General features: G+C 55.2%; 1 protein-coding gene across 3 annotated transcripts; it reads right to left on the reverse strand.

Annotated features, from left to right (window-relative positions):
• Nucleotides 1–8,793: 8,793 nt before the first annotated feature.
• GALR3 (galanin receptor 3) lies at nucleotides 8,794–19,048 on the reverse strand. Of its 3 annotated transcripts, none has more exons than XM_074390897.1 (3): nucleotides 11,925–19,048; nucleotides 10,687–10,924; nucleotides 8,794–10,486 (listed from the first exon to the last, which is right to left on the reverse strand). In XM_074390897.1, exons 1-3 carry the CDS (start codon nucleotides 12,281–12,283, stop codon nucleotides 10,064–10,066), a joined length of 1,020 nt encoding a protein of 339 aa, XP_074246998.1. In that variant the 5' UTR covers nucleotides 12,284–19,048; the 3' UTR covers nucleotides 8,794–10,063. The 3 variants fall into 3 exon arrangements, with proteins under 3 accessions (XP_074246998.1, XP_039319144.1, XP_039319145.1); XM_039463210.2 differs by having other exon boundaries at nucleotides 10,103–10,924; nucleotides 11,925–12,304; nucleotides 17,865–19,048; XM_039463211.2 differs by having other exon boundaries at nucleotides 10,103–10,924; nucleotides 11,925–12,304; nucleotides 13,228–19,048.
• Nucleotides 19,049–19,127: the final 79 nt, after the last annotated feature.

The raw sequence follows: 19,127 nt of genomic DNA on the forward strand, positions 1-19,127 counted from the left end.
CGTAGTGAAGCTCCAAAACTCACCTTAAGGTTTTTAGTTCTGTCAGCAAAACGGAAACCACCCTGCCGCTGCAGGAGCACCAGTCCTTTGCTGTGGGCCATGGATAGGCAGAAGGAAGCACGCCCTCATGACAGAGGTCTGCTTAGGAGAAATCCAGGAGAAGGCACTGCTAGGCCCCACCCTGCGCCAAGGCTTCTGACAGCAACTTTCTCCAGGTGATCAGTCCATGTCATGCCTGGCTCTGCCCTACCTACTCCCTCTTACAAGTTGGAATCCCTGGCTACTTTTCAGAGTAGGGTGTTCCCCAAGCCCAGCTTGCTACGGCTCAGATCTGCATTGAACTCATAGAACCAAGCCCTGGAAGAAAAAAGGGTCTGTCTGTGGGTACGAGATGGAAGATAGGCCTATCCCCAGGACCCTGTGAGATGGAAGCCCAGTACCCACCAGGTTGGCAGGGCTGGGCAAGGAAAGTGTGGTGGCCGCACGCCTCTAGAGAGGTGGCAGCGGGAGCTGTGGGGCACACCCATGGAACTGAAGCTGCTGCCTGAGGGAGGTAAGGGAGGAGTGTACCCCAGTGACATAAGAGGTCAGAGGTATAGTCCTGGGGTGGCTTTTCCCTCACTTCCTGCCATGTTATTCTGATCCCCTCTAGGTGAGACTGCCCACTCTGGCCCCAGGGTTGCCGTTGTGCACAAACAGCCCCGCCATGGCCATGGCCCCAGGAGTGGGGCTGAGCAGGGAGGAGTCCAAGACAGAGGAGAGGCAGCGACAGGAGGGAGTGGCCTCAAACTCCAGGAGCGGGGCTTCTCATGGGTCCTGCTTGCCAGCCTCCCCTCTCTCACCCGAGCTGATCACCTGGGGAAGAATCTAGGTAAAGTTTCTCAACCTCAGGTCCAAGGGGTTCAATTAGTGAACCCTTAGGGCGGTGTGAGTCCCTGAAATTATGCAAGGTTTTGTGTGGAGAGCGTGCACATGCATTTCTGGGAAAAGGGTCCACAGCTCATTCTCATTCTCAGCAAGCTCCACACTCAAAAAAGTTTAGAACTCTTGTTACAGAGCTGCGGGAGCAGATAGGTGAGGGCCTGCTGGGGACACTCCTGAGCCCACTGTTCCCTAAGCAGGCTGCTTGATATTTGCAGAGCTGAGGGCTAGGGCATGCTGGGACTGTGAAATCACCCTGAGGTGACTCACAGTCCTCAGCTGGGAAGCAAGGCTTGTGTCTCCTGCAGTGTCCTCCATCCCTGGAGCCATGGAGCCAGGAGAAACGGCCCTTGAAGCAGGTGAAGGGTCTATGGTTGACTCTCTCCCTGGCCACGTAGCCAGTGAACCAAAGGCTTGACTGTAGGTGGCTTATAGGCCAGTCATCAAACACTTGCCAGACAGCCACGTAGACAGCCAATCTGCCTCACCCTGTTTCCAGCCAGGATATTTCCCATAACCCCAATTGTGTCTGAAGAGCCAGCCGGATAAAGTCGGCTCCAGACACTGGAGTGAGTCAGAAAACACCAAAGTGGTTCCTGAGCTAGCTGGACTGGGCCGGGGCAGGGTAGAGAGCTCAGCTGAGGTTGTCCTTGCAGGGGTGAGTTCTGATGGTTGCTGGCTGCTCTGGGAATTACTGAAGAGTCAGGGAGGTGGGGAGGAAGGCTTAGGAGATGGCAGGAAAAAAACTCGCATTCGTTGATTTTGCCTTCTGGGTTAAGATCCTTTGCTTTATACCTCATGTTTCTTTCATGGTAGAAATATTGGTTTGGGTGCCGTGGCACATGCTTGTAATCCCAGCACTTTGGGAAGCCAAGGCAAGTAGATCACCCAAGGTCAGGAGTTTGAGACCAGCCTGCCACCATGGCGAAACCCCTTCTCTACCAAAAATATAAAAATTAGCCAGATGTGGTGGCACTCACCTGTAATCCCAGCTACTCAGGAGCCTGAGGCAGGAGAATTGCTTGAACCCAGGAGGCAGAAGTTGCAGTGAACCAAGATTGAGCCACTTACTCCAGCCTGCGCGAAAGAGTGAGACTCTGTCTCAAAACAAAAGAAAAAAAATACTTAGTGCTTGATATGTGCTAGGCAGTGTTCTAGGTGGGAGAACAACAGGGAATGGAAGGACAAGCTCCCTGCCCTTGCCTATCTGGCAAACAGTGGAAAGCCTTTGGAGAGAAATACAGATCATCACAACTGTATTGTAAGATACGTGGCTGCCAGGTACAGTGGCTCCTGCCTGTAATCTCAGCACTTTGGTAGGCCGAAGTGGGCAGATCATCTGAGGTCAGGAGTTTGAGACCAGCCTGGCCAACATGGTGAAACTTCACCTATACTAAAAATATAAAATTAGCTGGGCGTGGTGGCACATGCCTGTAATCCCAGCTACTCTGGAGGCTGCGGCAGGAGAATCGCTTGAACCCGGGAGGTGGAGGTTGCAGTGAGCTGAGATAGCGCCATTGCACTCCAGCCTGGACAAGAGTGAAACTTTGTCTCAAAAAAACAAAAACAAATGATATTTGGCCTTGCCCAGGCACCATGGGAGGCCAAGGTAGGTGGATCACTTGAGTCCAGGAGTTCAAGACCAGCCTGGCCAACATGGTGAAACCCTGTCTCTACTAAAAATACAAAAATTAGCTGGGTGTGGTGGCAGGTGCCTATAATCCCAGCTACTTGCTAAGGTAAGTCAGGAGAATAGCTTGAACCTGGGAGGTGGAGGCTGCAGTGAGCTGAGATCGGGCCACTGTACTCCATCCTGGGCAACAGAGCCAGACTCCATCTCAAAAAAAAAAAAAAAAAAAAAAAATGTGGCCTTGCTGCCTTTTGTAGGTGAGGAGGAAACAGTCACCCAGCCAAGCAGCTGGGGCTAGAACCTGGATCTACCCCCCAACTACATACTGTTTACCATTCCATTCCCAAAACTTAGAACCTTCTCACAACCAGTTTCCAAAACATTTGTTGAGCTTCTACCATGTGTTAGGCGGGAGTATATTCAAGCCCTTTGATTTAGTGTTTGTAATAAAGCGTTAGGTAGCCTGTGGTGTTTATTGCTCTCCTTCCCTCTCTTGGAGATAAAGGAAATTGAGGCTGAGAGAAAGTAACTTGCTTGAGGTCAGGCAGCTGGTGAGCGGGGCCCAGCCCAGGTCTCCCATTCTCTCTGCCAGGTTTCCAAAGTGCAGTGTCCCCAGTGCTCCCGGGACACAGCTGGTAGGAACCAACAGGACTTACCAAGTGAATGCCTTGGTCTCTGGCCAGTAGGCATTCCCAGGGACAGGGAACATCCTGAGCACCAAGACCCGCACCTGGTCACCTGAGGAAAGAGAAAGGACTACACAGGATGGAGCTGAGCTGGGTGTGGAGTGGTCCTGGAGGGTCTTGGTGAGTGTGTAGGGGACCAGCATGAGCCAGGCCACAGAGCAGGAGGACAACCAGAAGACAGTCTGGGAAAAGTGCTGGATCCAGGAGGGTTCAAAGCTGGCCAGAGAGGGAAGTGGGACAGGCTGGGAAGTCCTGAGATCTGAAGATAGGCCATGGCAGGCAGAAACCAGGTAAAGTAGGCAGTTATCTGCATCCTGGCGCGAGATGCATCCTTAGCCCAGAGCAGGCACTGAGGTTTCTGGCTCTAGGTGTGACCTCAGTCTAGGGAAAAGCCCCTACCCCCACCAAGACCACCTGCTCCCCAGACTACTTCAGATGCTGAGCCCAAGCTGGGGTAGGAAGATAGACCGAAACCTAGGGTAATCCCGACAAAGTCCCTGGTTCCCTCCATCCATAGGGCCGAAGGGGAATTAGAGCCCGGACCCCCATGCTAGCTCCCAAACACAATGAGCCCTCGGTGTCCACAGGGAGATACAATCAGCACACTTTCCACGTAGGGAAACAAGGTCAGAGAAGTGCAAGAGCCCTGCCCAATGCCCCAGGTCCAGACCAGGGCTCCAGGCCCACAGTGTTTTCTTGTCCCTGTGCCCAGAGGGCAGCAGCTGCTCCGACCGACAGACCCAAGCCTGGCAGTTTTCACCATCTTTGGAAGCCCAGGAGGGTGGCCCGTGTCCACAGATGCGCTTGGCAGTGAAGCATGCCCAGAGGGACAGAGGCAGTTGAGTCACGCCTCCTCCACTAGATTGTGAGGGCCTCAAAGGAGACAAGGATCTGCCTGAGAAAACCCCTGAGACATCTCAGGAAGCTGGGGGCAGACGGTGAGCATCCTGGGGCACTTTCCCTCTGGATGCATCCACAGTGCCTGGAATGAAGCCTGGCTCAGAATGAGCTCAGGTGTGCAGGTCACTGAGGCATGGAGAGGTGACAGGTGCCAAGCGCAGTCATCTGGATTCAACGCCAACAGCATGGCTGCAGAGTCTCTGCCTTACCCCTATACTACCCGCCCCAGAGTTGCCCTTGCAGGTTCATCGGATGCCCAGGACAGTGCCCTCCCCTGCACCACACCCAGCCAGGACCAAGGAAGCTTGGGGAGCCTCAGAGCACCCCTGGGTGTTCCAGCCTAATTCTGGCATCCCTCCCCCTCATCACCCTTCCTGCTTCAACCTCGCCCCCTACACAGATCCTGAGCCACTTAACTTGGCACCAAACAGATGCCTCAGTAAATCAGAGCCTGATCTTCTTGAGCCAGAAGCAATTTAACTCCCTGCTCAGCCTCTCCCTCTGGCCTTGTTCCATCTTGCATTCAGCCAGTGGCTCACAAATGAGCCAACGTCAGGCCTGAAGAACTGGTGTTCATTAATAGGAAACCTCAGGGTCATTAATTGGTGTTTATTCCCCCAGATGCACACCTCGAAGTTGACAGATGATGCCGTTCCTGCCAGCCCAGGCAGAGGAGGGGTTGGTTAACTTGCCTGCTCTCTGCAGGGCTGGGTTGCAGCCTTACCACGGTGGCTGCCTAGAGCAGGGTGAGGGAGATGAGGAGGTCACCTTCTTTGCACATGTCAAATTCCTCCCTCCCCCTCAACCAATTCCTTCCTGCCTCTTCTCGAATGGCTTCCATTAAAGACCATGGAACTGAAATCAGACAAGCCTGAGTTAAGCCCCTGTTCTGTTTCTGGCTAGCTGTGTGATCTTAGGCAAGCTACTTAATCTTTGAGCCTCAGTTTCTCCATCTTCAAACTCTAAAGCTGATGAAGAATAAGTTCCAGGGCCACATGAAACGTGGCACATACTCAGAGTGCACCACTAGTCTGTAGGCACCCCCACCATGACGCCCAAAACTGACCCCCTCAGTTATCCCCACTGCCACCCCCAATAGCCCAAGCCAGAAGTGTCATCTGGGACACCTCTCTCTTCCCTACCCTCCAACAGTCACCAAATCCTAGCAATTGTACATTTTTTTTTTTTTAAGATGGGGTTTCACCATGTTGGCCAGGCTGGTCTTGAACGCCTGACCTCTGGTGATCCACCCACCTCGGCCTCCCAAAGTGCTAGTATTACAGACGTGAGCCACCGCACCCGGCCACAATTGTACATCTTAAGTGGCTGACTCATCTGCCCATGTCTCCCCACCACTTCCAATGCCCTGATGTCTTCATCTCTGGATTCCTACACCAGCCTCCTGACCGGTCTCTCTGCCCCAGTCAGCACACTCTGTACTTCCTCCCCGTGAAAGCCTGCCTGGGCAGCCAGAAAGAGCTCCCTAAAGAATAATTTTTTTTTTTTTTTTTTTGAGACAGAGTCTCGCTCTGTCAACCCAGGTTGGAGTGCAGTGGTGCAATCTCAGCTTATTGCAACCTCCACCTCCCGGGTTCAAGCAATTCCCCTGCCTCAGCCTCCCGAATAGCTGGGATTACAGGTGCATGCCACCATGCCTGGCTATTTTTGTATTTTAGGTAGAGATAGGGTTTCACCATGTTGACCAGGCTAGTGGTCTTGAACTTCTGACCGCAGGTGATCCAACTTGGCCCACCAAAGTGCTACGATTACAGGTGTGAGCCACAGCACCCAGCCTCCTAAAGAGTAAATCTTATTAAGTCACCCTTTTGTTCAAAACCTTTCAGTGGCTTCCCTTTGCCCTTGTGACAAAGTAGTCTCAGTTTCAGACAGGATTACAGAATCCTTCAGGACTCCACCCACCTCTCCCACCTCCCTGCTGGGGCTGCAGCGGGTCCTGCCTCGGTCCCTGGGCACATGACCCGCACATGTGTTCCTGTCTCTCCCTTCGCCACCTGCCCTGGGAGATTCCTGCCTCAGGACTTGGCTTTGGCTCCAACTCCCATGGAAAGTCTTTTCTGGCTCCCCACACTGGGTTAGGGCTTCTCCTCTAGGCTCCTCTGTCTCCTGTTCTCTTTCTTGTCTGCAGAAGAGCCCTGGACCTAGCAAGCGCTCACACATGAATGCTGCAGACCTCTCCTTTTTTTCTGAGACAGAGTTCCACTCTTGTCGACCAGGCTGGAGTGCAATGGCAAGAGCTCAGCTCACTGCAACCTCTGCCTCCCAGGTTCAGGCAATTCTCCTGCCTTAGCTACTTATAGCTGAGGTTACAGGCACCCGCCACCATGCCTGCCTAATTTTTGTATTTTTAGTAGAGACAGGTTTTTACCATGTTAACCAGGTCTTGAACTTCCGATATCAATGAGCCACCCGCCTTAGCCTCCCAAAGTGCTGAGATTACAGGCATGAGCCACCACGCCCAGCCAGGCCTCTTAAGAGGTTTGCGCAAACAGGAAGGTGAGAGGGTTGTAGAATCCAAACCTTCCAACTAAGAAAAGTGCCTTTCCAGATCCCCAGGCCTTCCCCAGGTGCAGCCCTACACTTGGCACAGGGCTCAGATCATGAGAGTTCTCTTAGGCCCTGGGGGGCAGTGGCCAGGGATCGTTCAGCCTCTCCTCTGACCCTCTTGCCTGCCTTGGGCTCTACTGGACATACAGTTATCTCCCAAATTATTATTATTACGACCATCTGTTCTTCCAAGTGTTTCATTAGCCCCCCGAAGCAAACCTCTGAGCCTTGGGAAACAAGCCCAAGCCCAGCAGCAGGCCATCCAGCTTCCTGCCAAATCCACAGCAAAAATATCTTCCCAGTCCTACACCAGGCCTCGTTGGCTTTCTTCAACAAAGCTCATGGAGCAGCCACTTTACAGGTGTCCTCACTTCCAAGAAGGGCCCAGGAGGACCCACCTGATCTGAGTCCTCTGCCACGTCTAGGCCTCCATCCCAGCCTCTACACAGCAGTTCCGGGGCTTTCTGAACTGCACATCTGATTGGGCTCCTCCTTTCCTGAAAACCTTCAGTGGCATCACAGTCTGCTTGAAGGATGAAGCTCCTGCCCTCCAGGCGTCCCCTGCCCCAGCCTCTCCCTGCTTCAGATGCAGGAGCCACTCACTGCCCTGCACGTCCCCTGCCTTGCACAGGCTGTCACTCCACCTGGCAGGCCCCTCCCCACGTTTCTCCAGGAAAATCCACGTCAAATCTCACCTCTGGGCTGGGCGTGATGGCTCACGCCTGTAGTCCCAACACTTTGGGAGGTAAGGCTGGTGGATTGCCTGAGGTCAGGAGTTCAAGACTAGTCTAGCTAACATGGTGAAACCCTGTCTCTACTAAAAAAAAATACAAAAAAAAAAAAAAGAAAAGCCAGGTGTGGTGGCATGTGTCTGTAATCCCAGCTATTAAGGAGGCTGAGGCAGGGGAATTGCTTGAACCAGGGAGGTGGAGGTTGCAGCGATTGCGTCACTGCACTCCAGGCTGGGCAACAGAGCAAGAGTGTCAAAAAAAAAAAAAAAAAAGTCACCTCTGGGGGTCCTGCTGGGATTGCCCAGAAGGCAGGAGCTGCTCCCTCTGTGGCCTTTCTGAATTGCATGTGTTCTGCCTCAGTACTGTCCTTTTTTATTATGTATCTGGCTCTCCAGCCAGACTGACAGCTCCTGGCAGGCAGTGACCATGTTGGACTCACGGCATCCCTGATCCTGAAGCCTCACTTAGGATGGGTGCTCAGGGAAGAAGGAAGGGAAGGGTCATGGGTTCTGGCCCCTGAGTTCTCATGTATCAGGTGTCAGTTACATGCCTCCTATGTGTGGGCCTGGACTGTCCCCATTGGTTGGTGGGTTTTGTTTTGAGACAGGGTCTCACTTTGTCACTCAGCCTGCTGCGATCTTGGCTCATGCCACTGCATTCCAGCCTAGGCAGCAAAGCAAGACCTTGTCTTTAAAAATAGTATTTATTAGGCAGGAACTATATGTCTCACACATGCTACATTCTTTGTCAAAACAGCTTTGCAAAGTAAATACGATTAATTTTTTTTTTTTTTTTTTTTTTTTAAAAAAGAGATGGAGTTGCCGGGCGCGGTGGCTCAAGCCTGTAATCCCAGCACTTTGGGAGGCCGAGGCGGGTGGATCATGAGGTCGAGAGATCGAGACCATCCTGGTCAACATGGTGAAACCCCGTCTCTACTAAAGATACAAAAAATTAGCTGGGCATGGTGGCACGTGCCTGTAATCCCAGCTACTCGGGAGGCTGAGGCAGGAGAATTGCCTGAACCCAGGAGACGGAGGTTGCGGTGAGCTGAGATCGCGCCATTGCACTCCAGCCTAGGTAACAAGAGCGAAACTCCATCTCAAGAAAAAAAAAAAAAGATGGAGTCTTCTTTGCTGCCCAGGCTGGAGTACAGTGGTGTGATCTCAGCTCACTGCAACCTCCACCCCCGCCCCCCCCCCCCCCAGTTCAAGCAATTCTCCTGTCTCAGCCTCCCGAGTAGCTGGGATTACAGGCACCTGCCCCCATGCCCCGCTAAGTTTTGTATTTTTTGGAGATACGGGGTTTCACCATGTTGACCAGGCTGGTCTTGAACTCCTGACCTCATGATCCACCCGCCTCGGCCTCCCAAAGTGCTGGGATTACAAGCATGAGCCACCAAGCCCAGCCTTTTTCTATTTAGTGCCTTCTCCACCTCTGGGGCATCTCCTCTCAGCTTCCACGGTTTTTCTTGGTTCTTCCCGATTCTTTTCAAAAACTGTATCTCCCCACACCTGACTGGGTGCCCTGAAAACCTCAGACCTCTTCCTTAACAGACTTCTGTTCCAGGGCTCAGGCCAGCCAGTCCAGATGGGCTTCCCCTGGGCATAAAGTCATGGGTGCAGCATTCCCTGTTCCAAACGCCTTGTGTTACCCCATTTGGTGCCCCTGGCTCTGACTTGAGCCATGCTTGGCCTCCAGCTGGCCTCCCAGTGGCCTTCCCTCCCTAGCGCCACACACAGCTGTGGAAGTCTGTGGTGGTTAAAAAAAAAAAACAATAATTAACCAATAAATCAGTCTCAGTGATTTCAGATCCACCCACCTGCCACTAATGTTAGCTTCTGGGCTGAGGCCCGAGACCCTGTAATCTCAGCTACTCTGGAGGCTGAGCTAAGAGAATTGCTTGAAAGGGTGGGGCGGGGGTGGAGGTTGCAGTGAGCTGAGATCATGCCGCACTCCAGCCTGGGCGACAGAGAAGACTCCCTCTATTTAAAAAATAAGTAGGGCTGCTGGGCGCGGTGGCTCAAGCCTGTAATCCCAGCACTTTGGGAGGCCGAGGCGGGTGGATCACGAGGTCGAGAGATCGAGACCATCTTGGTCAACATGGTGAAACCCCGTCTCTACTAAAAATACAAAAAAATAGCTGGGCGTGGTGGCTCGTGCCTGTAATCCCAGCTACTCAGGAGGCTGAGGCAGGAGAATTGCCTGAACCCAGGAGGCGGAGGTTGCGGTGAGCCGAGATCGCGCCATTGCACTCCAGCCTGGGTAACAAGAGCGAAACTCCGTCTTAAAAAAATAAAAATAAAAAATAATAATAAAAAAAAAATAAGTAGGGCTAATTATATTTACTTTGCAAAGCTGTTTTGACATAGCACGTGTGGTCTCAGTTAAATATCAGCCAAAGTACTTGTTGTTATTAAAAAGGACTGGGCTTGGAACCAAGAAGTGGGTGGGTAAGAGGTGGTGGAGGAAGCACGGCCTAGAAGGTGTCACCCAATTGGAAGGATGAGCAGAGGGACTGCCAGGCTGGCTACAGGCAGGCTCTGAGGGCTGTGCTATTTTGACATCCAGGGGTGTCCGCTCAGCTGCCCACGATCACTTGTCCACCATGGAGCGGGGACAAATCGCTCCATTCAACGCTCCTCAGAGAGCTGGTGGCGTTGCCCCATCCCTAGCCTGGTGGCGTCCCGCCCTCGGAGAAGGGAAGTGAGACAGACCGACACCAGCAGAGTCCAGACGGCAGTGTTTATTCCGGCCCTCGGGCAGCCTCTCCGTCGCGGGCGGGTCCCTCCCTGGGCTCCGGACCCCAGACGCCGCCCACCAGCAGCCTCCCGCGAGGCCGGGCATCTCCGGGGCAGCCGACGGGGCCCGAGGACACGGGGCGGACGCGACGGAGGGCGCGGCGGGCGCGGTGGTGGCGTCGGCGGCCGCAAGACCACAGGCGGCGGAAGCGCGCGCGGAAGTGGCGCGAGGCGAGCGCGTAGACGAGCGGGTTGAGGCAGGAGTTGGCGTAGGCCAGGCAGTGAGAGGCCAGGCGGCAGGCGTAGGTGGCCGGGCTGAAGGCGAAGCGGCCGTACCAGAAGCACAGGATGAGCGCGTGGTGCGGGCCCCAGCAAAGCGCGTAGAGCGCGGCCACCGCCAGCATGGCACGCCCCGCGCGGCCCGTCGCCCTCCGCCGCGCCTCGGCTGCTGCCGCACCCGCGGGTCCCACGGAGGCCCACAGGAAGCGCAGGGTGCGCCCGTAGGCCAGACTCACCACGGTCACGGGCAGCAGGTAGCCGGCGGCGAAGGTGGCCACGTCCAGGGCGCGGCGGCGCGCGTCCTCCCAGGCGGGCACGCAGAGCTCCAGCGCTCCATAGCGCACGGTGCTGTAGTAGCTGAGGTAGGGCGCCGAGAAGAGCGCTGCCAGGAGCCACACCAGCCCCACCGCGGCGCGGGCGTTGCGTGGTGTGCGCAGGGCCCGCGAGCGCAGTGGGTGCCGCACGGCTAAGTACCTGCGGAGGAAGCCGGGTGAGCGCGGCGGCCGTGCGCTCTTCAGCCCGGGCCCACGCCACGCCCAGCGCCGGAGCCTACCGCCAGGTGCGCTTCCTCTCAACCGTGGGGAAGGTGGCGGGGATTAAGGGTGTGAACGCACAGGTGCTTAGAGCAGTACCTGGCACCTAGCAAGGGCCAGATCCCGGTGAGGTGTTATTTCTAGAATTATTTTATGGATGCGTCAAATGAGGCCCAGAGAGAAGTGAGTTGCCCAAGATCGTCAGCTAGGGAGTGAGTCTGGATTTGACCCCAAGTTTCAAGCGGTGGAAGCAAGTGTGTGCACAGCTGGACCAGGTGCAGGCAGTTAGAATATAGCTGGGGTGGGGGTGGGGGTGGGGAGGGAGGCGGCTCATGCCTGTAGTCCCAGCACTTGGAACGCTGTTGCAGTCCAATCACCTGAGATCAGTTTCGAGACCAGCCTGGCCAACATGGCGAAACCTCATCTCTACTAAAAATACAAAAAAAATTAGCCAGGCTGGTGGCAGGCGCCTGTAATCCCAGCTCTTCAGGAGGCTGAGGCAGGAGAATCACTTGAACCCGGGAGGCAGAGGTTGCGGTGGGCCAAGATAACGCCACTGCACTCCAGCCTGGGCAACAAGAGCAAAATTCCGTCTCAAAAAACAAAAACAAAAACTGATGAACGCATTCGTGAGCTTCTTTTGCCATTCATTTCACGCTTACAGAGTACTTGCTATGTGCCAGACCCTGGGCTCCCACTTGAGACTCAGAGACATCCTCTGGAAGCTCACAGTGGAGGAAGGGGAAGGCAGAGCAGTCCCTCAGTCATGCTGTGCAGGTGCCCAGAGGCTGCTTGCCAGAGGCCAGGGAGCTTTTCTTCCCTCCCTCCCACCTCCTTTCTGGTCCCCCACTCTCTCCTTCCTAAGGCCAACGAGGATCTTTTCAGATCGTCGCCCCCAACCCCCCGCAGCCCAGCCCCGCCAGGCCCCAGGCACAGCGCACCTGTCCACTGAGACAGCAGCCAGCGTGAAACTGCTGGCGTACATGGTGAGGTAGATGAGCAGGTGCACAGCCTTGCAGACGAGGGCCCCGAAGAGCCAGGCGTCCAGCGTGTAGATGGCGGCCTGGAAGGGCACGCAGCACAGGATGAAGCAGAGGTCAGCCACCGCCAGGTTGAGGATGAACAGATCCGTGGTGCTGCCAGGCTCCTGCCAGGCACTCGGGCCAGGCTGCAGGAGCACGGCCAGCACCAGCCCATTGCCCGCTGTGCCCAGCAGGAAGATGAAGGCAAAGACCACAGGCACTGCTATGGCACCCACGCTCCCGGGGCTGTCCAGTGAAATGTTCTGGGCATCAGCCATCTCTCCCCATCAGACGGGCACCTGGGGAAGAGAAGCTGGGGTCCTCAGGCAAGAGCCCCCAGTCCTGGTTGCTTGACCCTGGGGTCCAGCTCCCCCCGCATGGGTCTGTTCAGGTGTTCTTTGCGGGAAGCTCATGGGAGATGGAGGAGGGGAGGGCAAAGGCAAAGTCATCACTGAGTCCCACTGTGTGAGCAAGCTCATAGCGTTCAAGGGGTGGGAGTTCCTAAAGATCACCCCTAGAGTCCTGCCTGGAGGGCTGCCGAGGTATTTGAGGGACACTTTCAACCCACGAAGCTGGCTAAGGCACAAGCAAGGTAGGATGAAGACATGGCAATGGGGGAGGGGCCAACCCCAGAAGCTGGTATATTTCCTTCTCAATGAGGATCTGAAGCTCTGGGGAGACCCTGGGACACGGGTTCAGGGTTTTCTCTGGCTACAGGCTGTAGTCTCAGCAAAACATGGGTAACATCCCTGAGTCATCGGAGACTCTAGTATAGTGAGATCAACACAATGGCAAAACTGGGAAGATCATGTAGGTCACTGCTCCTTCTCTGCACATAGGGACATCGAGGCTCAGACAGAGGACATGGGAGGCTAATATCACACTTGGAATGGCAGCTCTGGGGCTGTTGCCACCCTGGTATCTCGCCTCCTAAGCTAGAGTGCTCATCTTAGAACCTGTAACAGGTGGTTCCTCTGACAACCTGTGTGCGTGTGCGTGGATGTGTGTGTGCACACAGCGCCCATGCTCACCCCGTCCCACTCTACAGCCCACGTCTCCTACTACCTGTGGATCCCCTTGCAGGCTTGGGACCACTGGGGTGATGGGACAAATGAGGGGAAAGGGGGGCCAGGCAGGGAGGAGGCAAGAAAGGCAATGTCTGCCCCCACCCCAGCACCCAGCATGCGATAGGTCCCCGAAGCCCAGGACGGGCAATACCCACCTCCACCCTGGGCAGTGGGCTTGATCCTGGGTGGAACGGCCAGGCTGGGTGGGCCTTCTGGTGCAGCAGCTGCCCCTCGGTTCCTCCCTGCAGGTACTGATCTGCCTTCTACTTCTCCCCCTTCGCCTTTAAGGCCCCTCCTCTCCTCTGCCCCCTCTGCTGAGTGGAGTTAGGCACTCCCTCTAGAGTAGCCACTGGCCACTTCCTCCTCAGTCTCTGATTTCCCCCAGGTGGCAGGCTTTTCTGCTCGGCTCTTCTCTGCCTCTCTGCGTTGCTGCTGCCTTTTCCTCTCTCTGCAGCGAGTAACCCATTGATCGCGCTCTCTGTGATTTGCTTTGTAGTTAACCCCTCTCTGGCCAGGGCCCAGCCAATCCCTGGCACTCCCACCTCCTGTGGCCCAGCCTGATGACTCCACCCCCTATCCCTGCCCCTCCTTGCTTCAATTCATGTTTAGAAAGGGTTTCTAGGCTGGGCATGGTGGCTCACGCCTGTAATCCCAGCACTTTGAGAGGCTGAGGCAGGCAGATCACTTGAGGCCAGGAATTCGAAACCAGCCTGGCCAACATGGTGAAACCTCTTCTCTACTAAAATACAAAACAGCTGGGCATGGTGGCGGGCACCTGTAATCCCAGCTACTCTGGAGGCTGAGGCAGGAGAATCGCTTGAACCTGTGAGGCAGAGGTTGAAATGAGCCAAGATGGTGCAACTGCACTCCAGCCTGGACAACAGAATGAGACTCTGTCTCAAAAAAAAAAAAAAAAAAAAGACAGGCGCAGTGGTTTATGAATGTAATCCTAGCACTTTGGGAGGCTGAGGTGAGTGGATCACGAGGTCAGGAGTTCAAGCCCAGCCTAGCCAAGATGGTAAAATCCCATCTCTACTAAAATACAAAGATTAGGCTGGGTGCAGTGGCTCATGTCTGTAATCCCAGCACTTTGGGAGGCCAAGGTGGGTGGATCACCTGAGGTCGGGAGTTTGAGACCAGCCTGACCAACATGGAGAAAACCTGTCTCTACTAAAAATACAAAATTAACCAGGCGCGGTGGCACATGCCATAATCCCAGCTACTTGGGAGACTGAGGCAGGAGAATCTCTTGAGAGAAGAATCACCCAGGAGGCGGAGGTTGCAGGGGGCCGAGATCAAGCCATTGCACTCCAGCCTGGGCAGCAAGACACAACTTCGTCTCAAAAATTAAAAATACAAAAATTAGCCAGGTGTGGTGGCAGGTGTATGTAATCCCAGCTACTCGGGAGGCTGAAGCAGGAGAATCACTTGAACCCAGGAGGTGGAGGTTGCAGTGAGCCGAGATGGCACCACTGCACTCTAGCCTGGGCAACAGAGGGAGACTCTGTCTCAAAAAAAAGAAAAAAGAAAAAAGAAAAGAAGGATTCCTAGTCTTGGACTGGGGTTTCCTGGAGTGGGAAACCAGGCCTTGAGTCTCCTTTCAGCAGACTCCAGGCAGGACCCCTCCCTCTAGCCTTGCAAATCCTGAGACCCTTCTCCAGAAGCTCTTTCCAGGGCCTTAGTCCAGCTGGAACACAGATGATTTAAATACCCATCCAAAAAGTCTGGCTTTACCTCATAGCAATGGGAAGCTACTAAGGTTCTAGAGCAGGGACATGACCTGTACATTTTTGGGTGGTGCAGTGGCTCATGCCTGTAATCACAGAACTTTGGGAGGCCGAGGTGGGTGGATCATCTGAGGTCAGGCGTTGGAGACCAGACTGACCAACATGGCAAAGTCTTCCTCTACTAAAAATTAAAAAATTAGCTGGGCATGATAGCACACACCTGTAATCCCAGCTACTTGGGAGGCTGAGGCACGAGCATCCCTTGAACCTGGGAGGCGGAAGTTGCAGTGAGTAGACATTGCTTGCACTCCAGCCTGGGCAACAGAGCCAGACTCTGTCTCAAAAAAACAACAACAACAAACAAAAAACGTCTATTATGGTCTGGGGTGAAAAGGATGGACAGAGTGGGAGGGACTTGATGAGTGACCTGTTAGGAGCCTCTCATCTCGGCAAGAGTCAAAGAAGTGATTAAGTCTTGGTGAATGACTGTGTGATTCCGTCATGGAGTTCTGGCCTGAACTTCATGGAGAAGGAGGGGCCACATGGCCAAATGCCTCCAGAGGGCCAGGGAGGCTAGCACCTGGGGAGCAAGGTACACTGGATTCAGCAATGAGAAGGCTGCTGGCAAACTGGACAGGCGTATTGAGGGCAAAAGGCAGTCTAGTTAAGGAAGGGAGGAGAGAGGTGGAGGGACTGAGTAGTGTATTGAGAAGCTGGGGGTGGGGAGCATCAAGGGGAAGTAAGGGCAGAGAAGACAGTGTGAGGGGGCACTGATGGAGCCAGGACTCACATTCCGGGCTGGAGGAGCTAGGGTTGATGCTCAGACCTAGCTGCTCCAGGCTGGGCATGGTGGCTCACGCCTGTAATCCCCACACTTTGGGAGGCTGAGGCGGGCAGATCACTTGAGGTCAGGAGTTCAAGACCAGCCTGGACCACATAGTGGAACCCGATTTGTACTAAAAACTAGCCAGGTATGGTGGTGGATGCCTTAATCCCAGCGACTCAGGAGGCTGAGCCAGGAGAATGGCTTGAACCCAGGATGCGGAAGTTGCAGTGAGCCGAGATTGCACCCCTGCACTGCAGCCACAGCCTTGGGGATAGAGCGATACCCTGTCTGAAAAAAATTTTTTAAAAAGCTCCTTGCAGGTCCCATGTTTTTCACAAGGGCTCAGAGGTGCCTCTCTAAAGCCCGATGTCACCCACTTCAGGTACAGAAAATCCTCGATTTTTGGAAGCAGAGACTCACAGAATGGAAACTATTAGGAATCTGATCTAGACTTGCAACCTGAATTCAGAACCTTCAGAATTGAATTGCCTCAGCCCCCAAGTAGCTGGGATTGCAGGAGTGTACCACCGCACCTGGCTAATTTTTATAGATGGGGGTTTCACCATGTGGGCCAGGCTGGTCTTGAACTCCTGACCTCAGAAATGAATCGCCCTCTGTGTTTTGCCCCCAAAGTCTGTTGGCTTTGGATTGAATATAATTCAGAATTAAATTGCACAACTGAATTGTAGACTTTTTTTTTTTTTTTTTTTTTTTTTTTTTTGAGACAGAGTCTGGCCTTCTTGTCCAGGCTGGAGTGCAGTGGCTCAATCTTGACTCATTGCAATCTCTGCCTCCCAGGTTCAAGGGATTCTCCTGCCTCAGCCTCCCAAGTAGCTGGGAGTAGCTGGGATCAGAGGTGCCTGCCACTACATGCAGCTAATTTTTTGTTTTAGTAGAGACAGGGTTTCACCATGTTGGCCAGACTGGTCTTGAATTCCTGACCTTAGGTGATCCACCTGCCTCAGCCTCCCGAAGTGCTGGGATTAAAGGCATGAGCCACCGCACGTGGCCATAGACTCTTATGATCCCTGAATAAAGACACTCAGCTTGGTGGGATTTTAGAACCTTTGACAGAGCTGCAATCACTGTCTGAAAGAAACGCACCTTTAGACTCCCAGAAGCCTGGATGAATGTGCATGCCTGAACCCTGGAACGGGCTGAAAAGCACCTGAGATTCATGATACTTTGTCCTCCTGGCCCTTGGGATCTCCCCAGGGTCCGTCTTGGTCTAGGGCGAAGAGCTCCCAGCAGTAGCCAGGCTAAGCTGATATGAGAGCGGAGGTGGAGGGACGGAGAAAGGACCAAGCGACCATAAAGAGCGTGGTCCTGGGGTAAACAGACCATCATGGCCCTACATCTTGGCTGCGCCTGGTGCCATCTCCTCCATCCACTCCTGCTGCTTCTGGTTAGCTGCGGCCCTGAACCTCGTGCGCGACGCAGAGAACAAGGACACTGCGCCCTCGGAGTGGTTCCCAGTGCCTGGAATTCTGTAGGACACAGACTTGCAGCCGATCCACGGCCGGCCGTCCTGCCCCGCGCAGCCCCCCAGCTTTGTCGTGGGCGGCCGGCGACCACCGGTGGGAGGCCAGGTCGAAACACGTGCACCCAGAGCTGCTGCTGCTGCGCCTCCTAGAGACCTCTCCTGGATGACTGCGGAGGAAGCGCGGCGACGGACCCGGGCTGGTGCAGCAGGACACGCCAAGCCGCGGGCTGGCCGACGGCGTGGAGCGCTACCACGGCCAGCTGCCCCGGGGGTCGCCGCGCTGCCACTGCCAGCCCTGCCAGCCCGGCAGCGCAACGCCAGCGGCGGCTCCCGGGAGCCGCAGGAGGCGACGACGCGCGTTCTGCGCATTTGTCTGGACTTCGCCTAGTGCCACCTCACATCGGTCTGGGTAGGCCTGGGCCCTCTGTTCGGGCCCCGCCGAATGCACCACACGTCAGCCCGCGGCGCTTAGCGTGACCTGTCGGCTTGCGCAGACCACGCTCATCAAGCTGCTGGTTTGGCATTACTGCTGCGCACATCCCCTGCAGCAGAGCTCCTGGCACCACGTGCCCTACTGGTGGTGGCGGACTGCAAATGATCCTGCCGCGAATGTAGCCACAGCTACCCCAGCCAGGCTGCCTTCCACCCTCACACCGGTCCCCAACCCCTGGACCCCAGCATCAAGGTCCGCTGGATCGCAGGCTAGGATTCCCTGAATCCCAGCTTTCACATCCCGCTCGGTTTGAAACAACTCACATTGTTTATCCAGGGCTGGCTGGAGGTGCAGGACGTCAGAGACTAGGTTTAGGCTCCTGTCGTGAATGATAAAGGGCCTTTTCATCCTCTGCCCCAAGCAAAGTACAAGCCTCCCAAGGCCACACCACGCTGAGGCTGGAGCTGCGGTGACTCAGACCCTCCTCCCCCCACACCAGGTGTCCACAAGGCTGCCAGGGAGAGACCGCCCTCCTCCCGCAGCGCCTGTGGGAAGGGGATCGGCCACTCCCAAGGGAGAGCGGCGAGCCGTTGTGGGGCACCAGGGAGGATGGGGCCTTGGCAGCAGCAAATCACCCCTCCAGGCCTTGACCGCCGGGCAGCCGGAACAGCTGCAGCCCCAGGCCACGGGTCTGGAGGCGCGGGGCGAGCTGGCGGCCAAGGCCCGTGCTCGCAGCACCCCCTAGTGGCTGATCATCGTAGGCCTTGGAATGAGCGAGAAGGGCCCCAGATCTCAAGGCGTAGCAGGATTGAGGCCCACACAGGGACTCAGGCTTGCCCAAGGCCTGAGAAAGGCAAGGCGACAGTGGGCTTGAATACAGGGTTCCAGTCTGTCTGGAGCTTCCCCACGGTGATCCCTTTTTTTTTTTTAGACAGAGCCTTGCTGTCACCCAGGCTGGAATGCAGTGGTGTGATCTCACCTCACTGCAACCTCTGCCTCTGGGGTTCAAGCAATTCTCCTGCCTCGGCCTCCCGAGTAGCTGAGATTACAGGCACCTGCCACCATGGCCAGCTAATTTTTTTGTGTTTTTAGTAGAGATGGGGTTTCACCATGTTGGCCAGGCTGGTCTTGAACTCCAGACCTTGTGATCCATCTGCCTCAGCCTCCCAAAGTGCCGAAATTATAGGCGTGAGCCACCACACCCAGCCTGATCCTCGTTCTTTTCTTTGGGGCCCGACTCCTCTGCCTCTCCTTCCAAATGTGGGTTTGGACACCCAGCCTCCTCCTTTCTGGGCGGTGATAGGACATCTTCTAACAGGGAGGAAGCAGCAGCAAGACTCGGGGGCAGCAGAGTGGGGGCGGTGGCAGGGTAAAGGGCCTGTGGGGTAGTTCTCGGCGGCCCTCCACAGCAGCACAGACGCTACCCAAGACAAATAGTGGCCAGTTCCTATCTCCCACAGACCTGGGTCCCATCATAATCTGGGGAAAGAGGTCAGCGGAGATCTGCAGTCCTCAGGAGCCTGCCCTCAGACCCTGGATCCTGCCTGATTCTTCAATCCGCGGCAGGACTGGGCCTGCCTAGAGAC

Source organism: Saimiri boliviensis, chromosome 21, assembly GCF_048565385.1.
Source record: "Saimiri boliviensis isolate mSaiBol1 chromosome 21, mSaiBol1.pri, whole genome shotgun sequence".
Lineage (NCBI taxonomy): Eukaryota > Metazoa > Chordata > Mammalia > Primates > Cebidae > Saimiri > Saimiri boliviensis.

Bases quoted from the DNA above. Each gene is read 5' to 3' on its own strand.
- GALR3 (XM_039463210.2), bottom strand. From the start codon at position 12,283: ATGGCTGATGCCCAGAACATTTCACTGGACAGCCCCGGGAGCGTGGGT. The intron at 10,925-11,924 runs GTGCGCTGTGCC...CTTCCTCCGCAG, and splicing joins GCTGCTGTCTCAGTGGACAG to GTACTTAGCCGTGCGGCACC.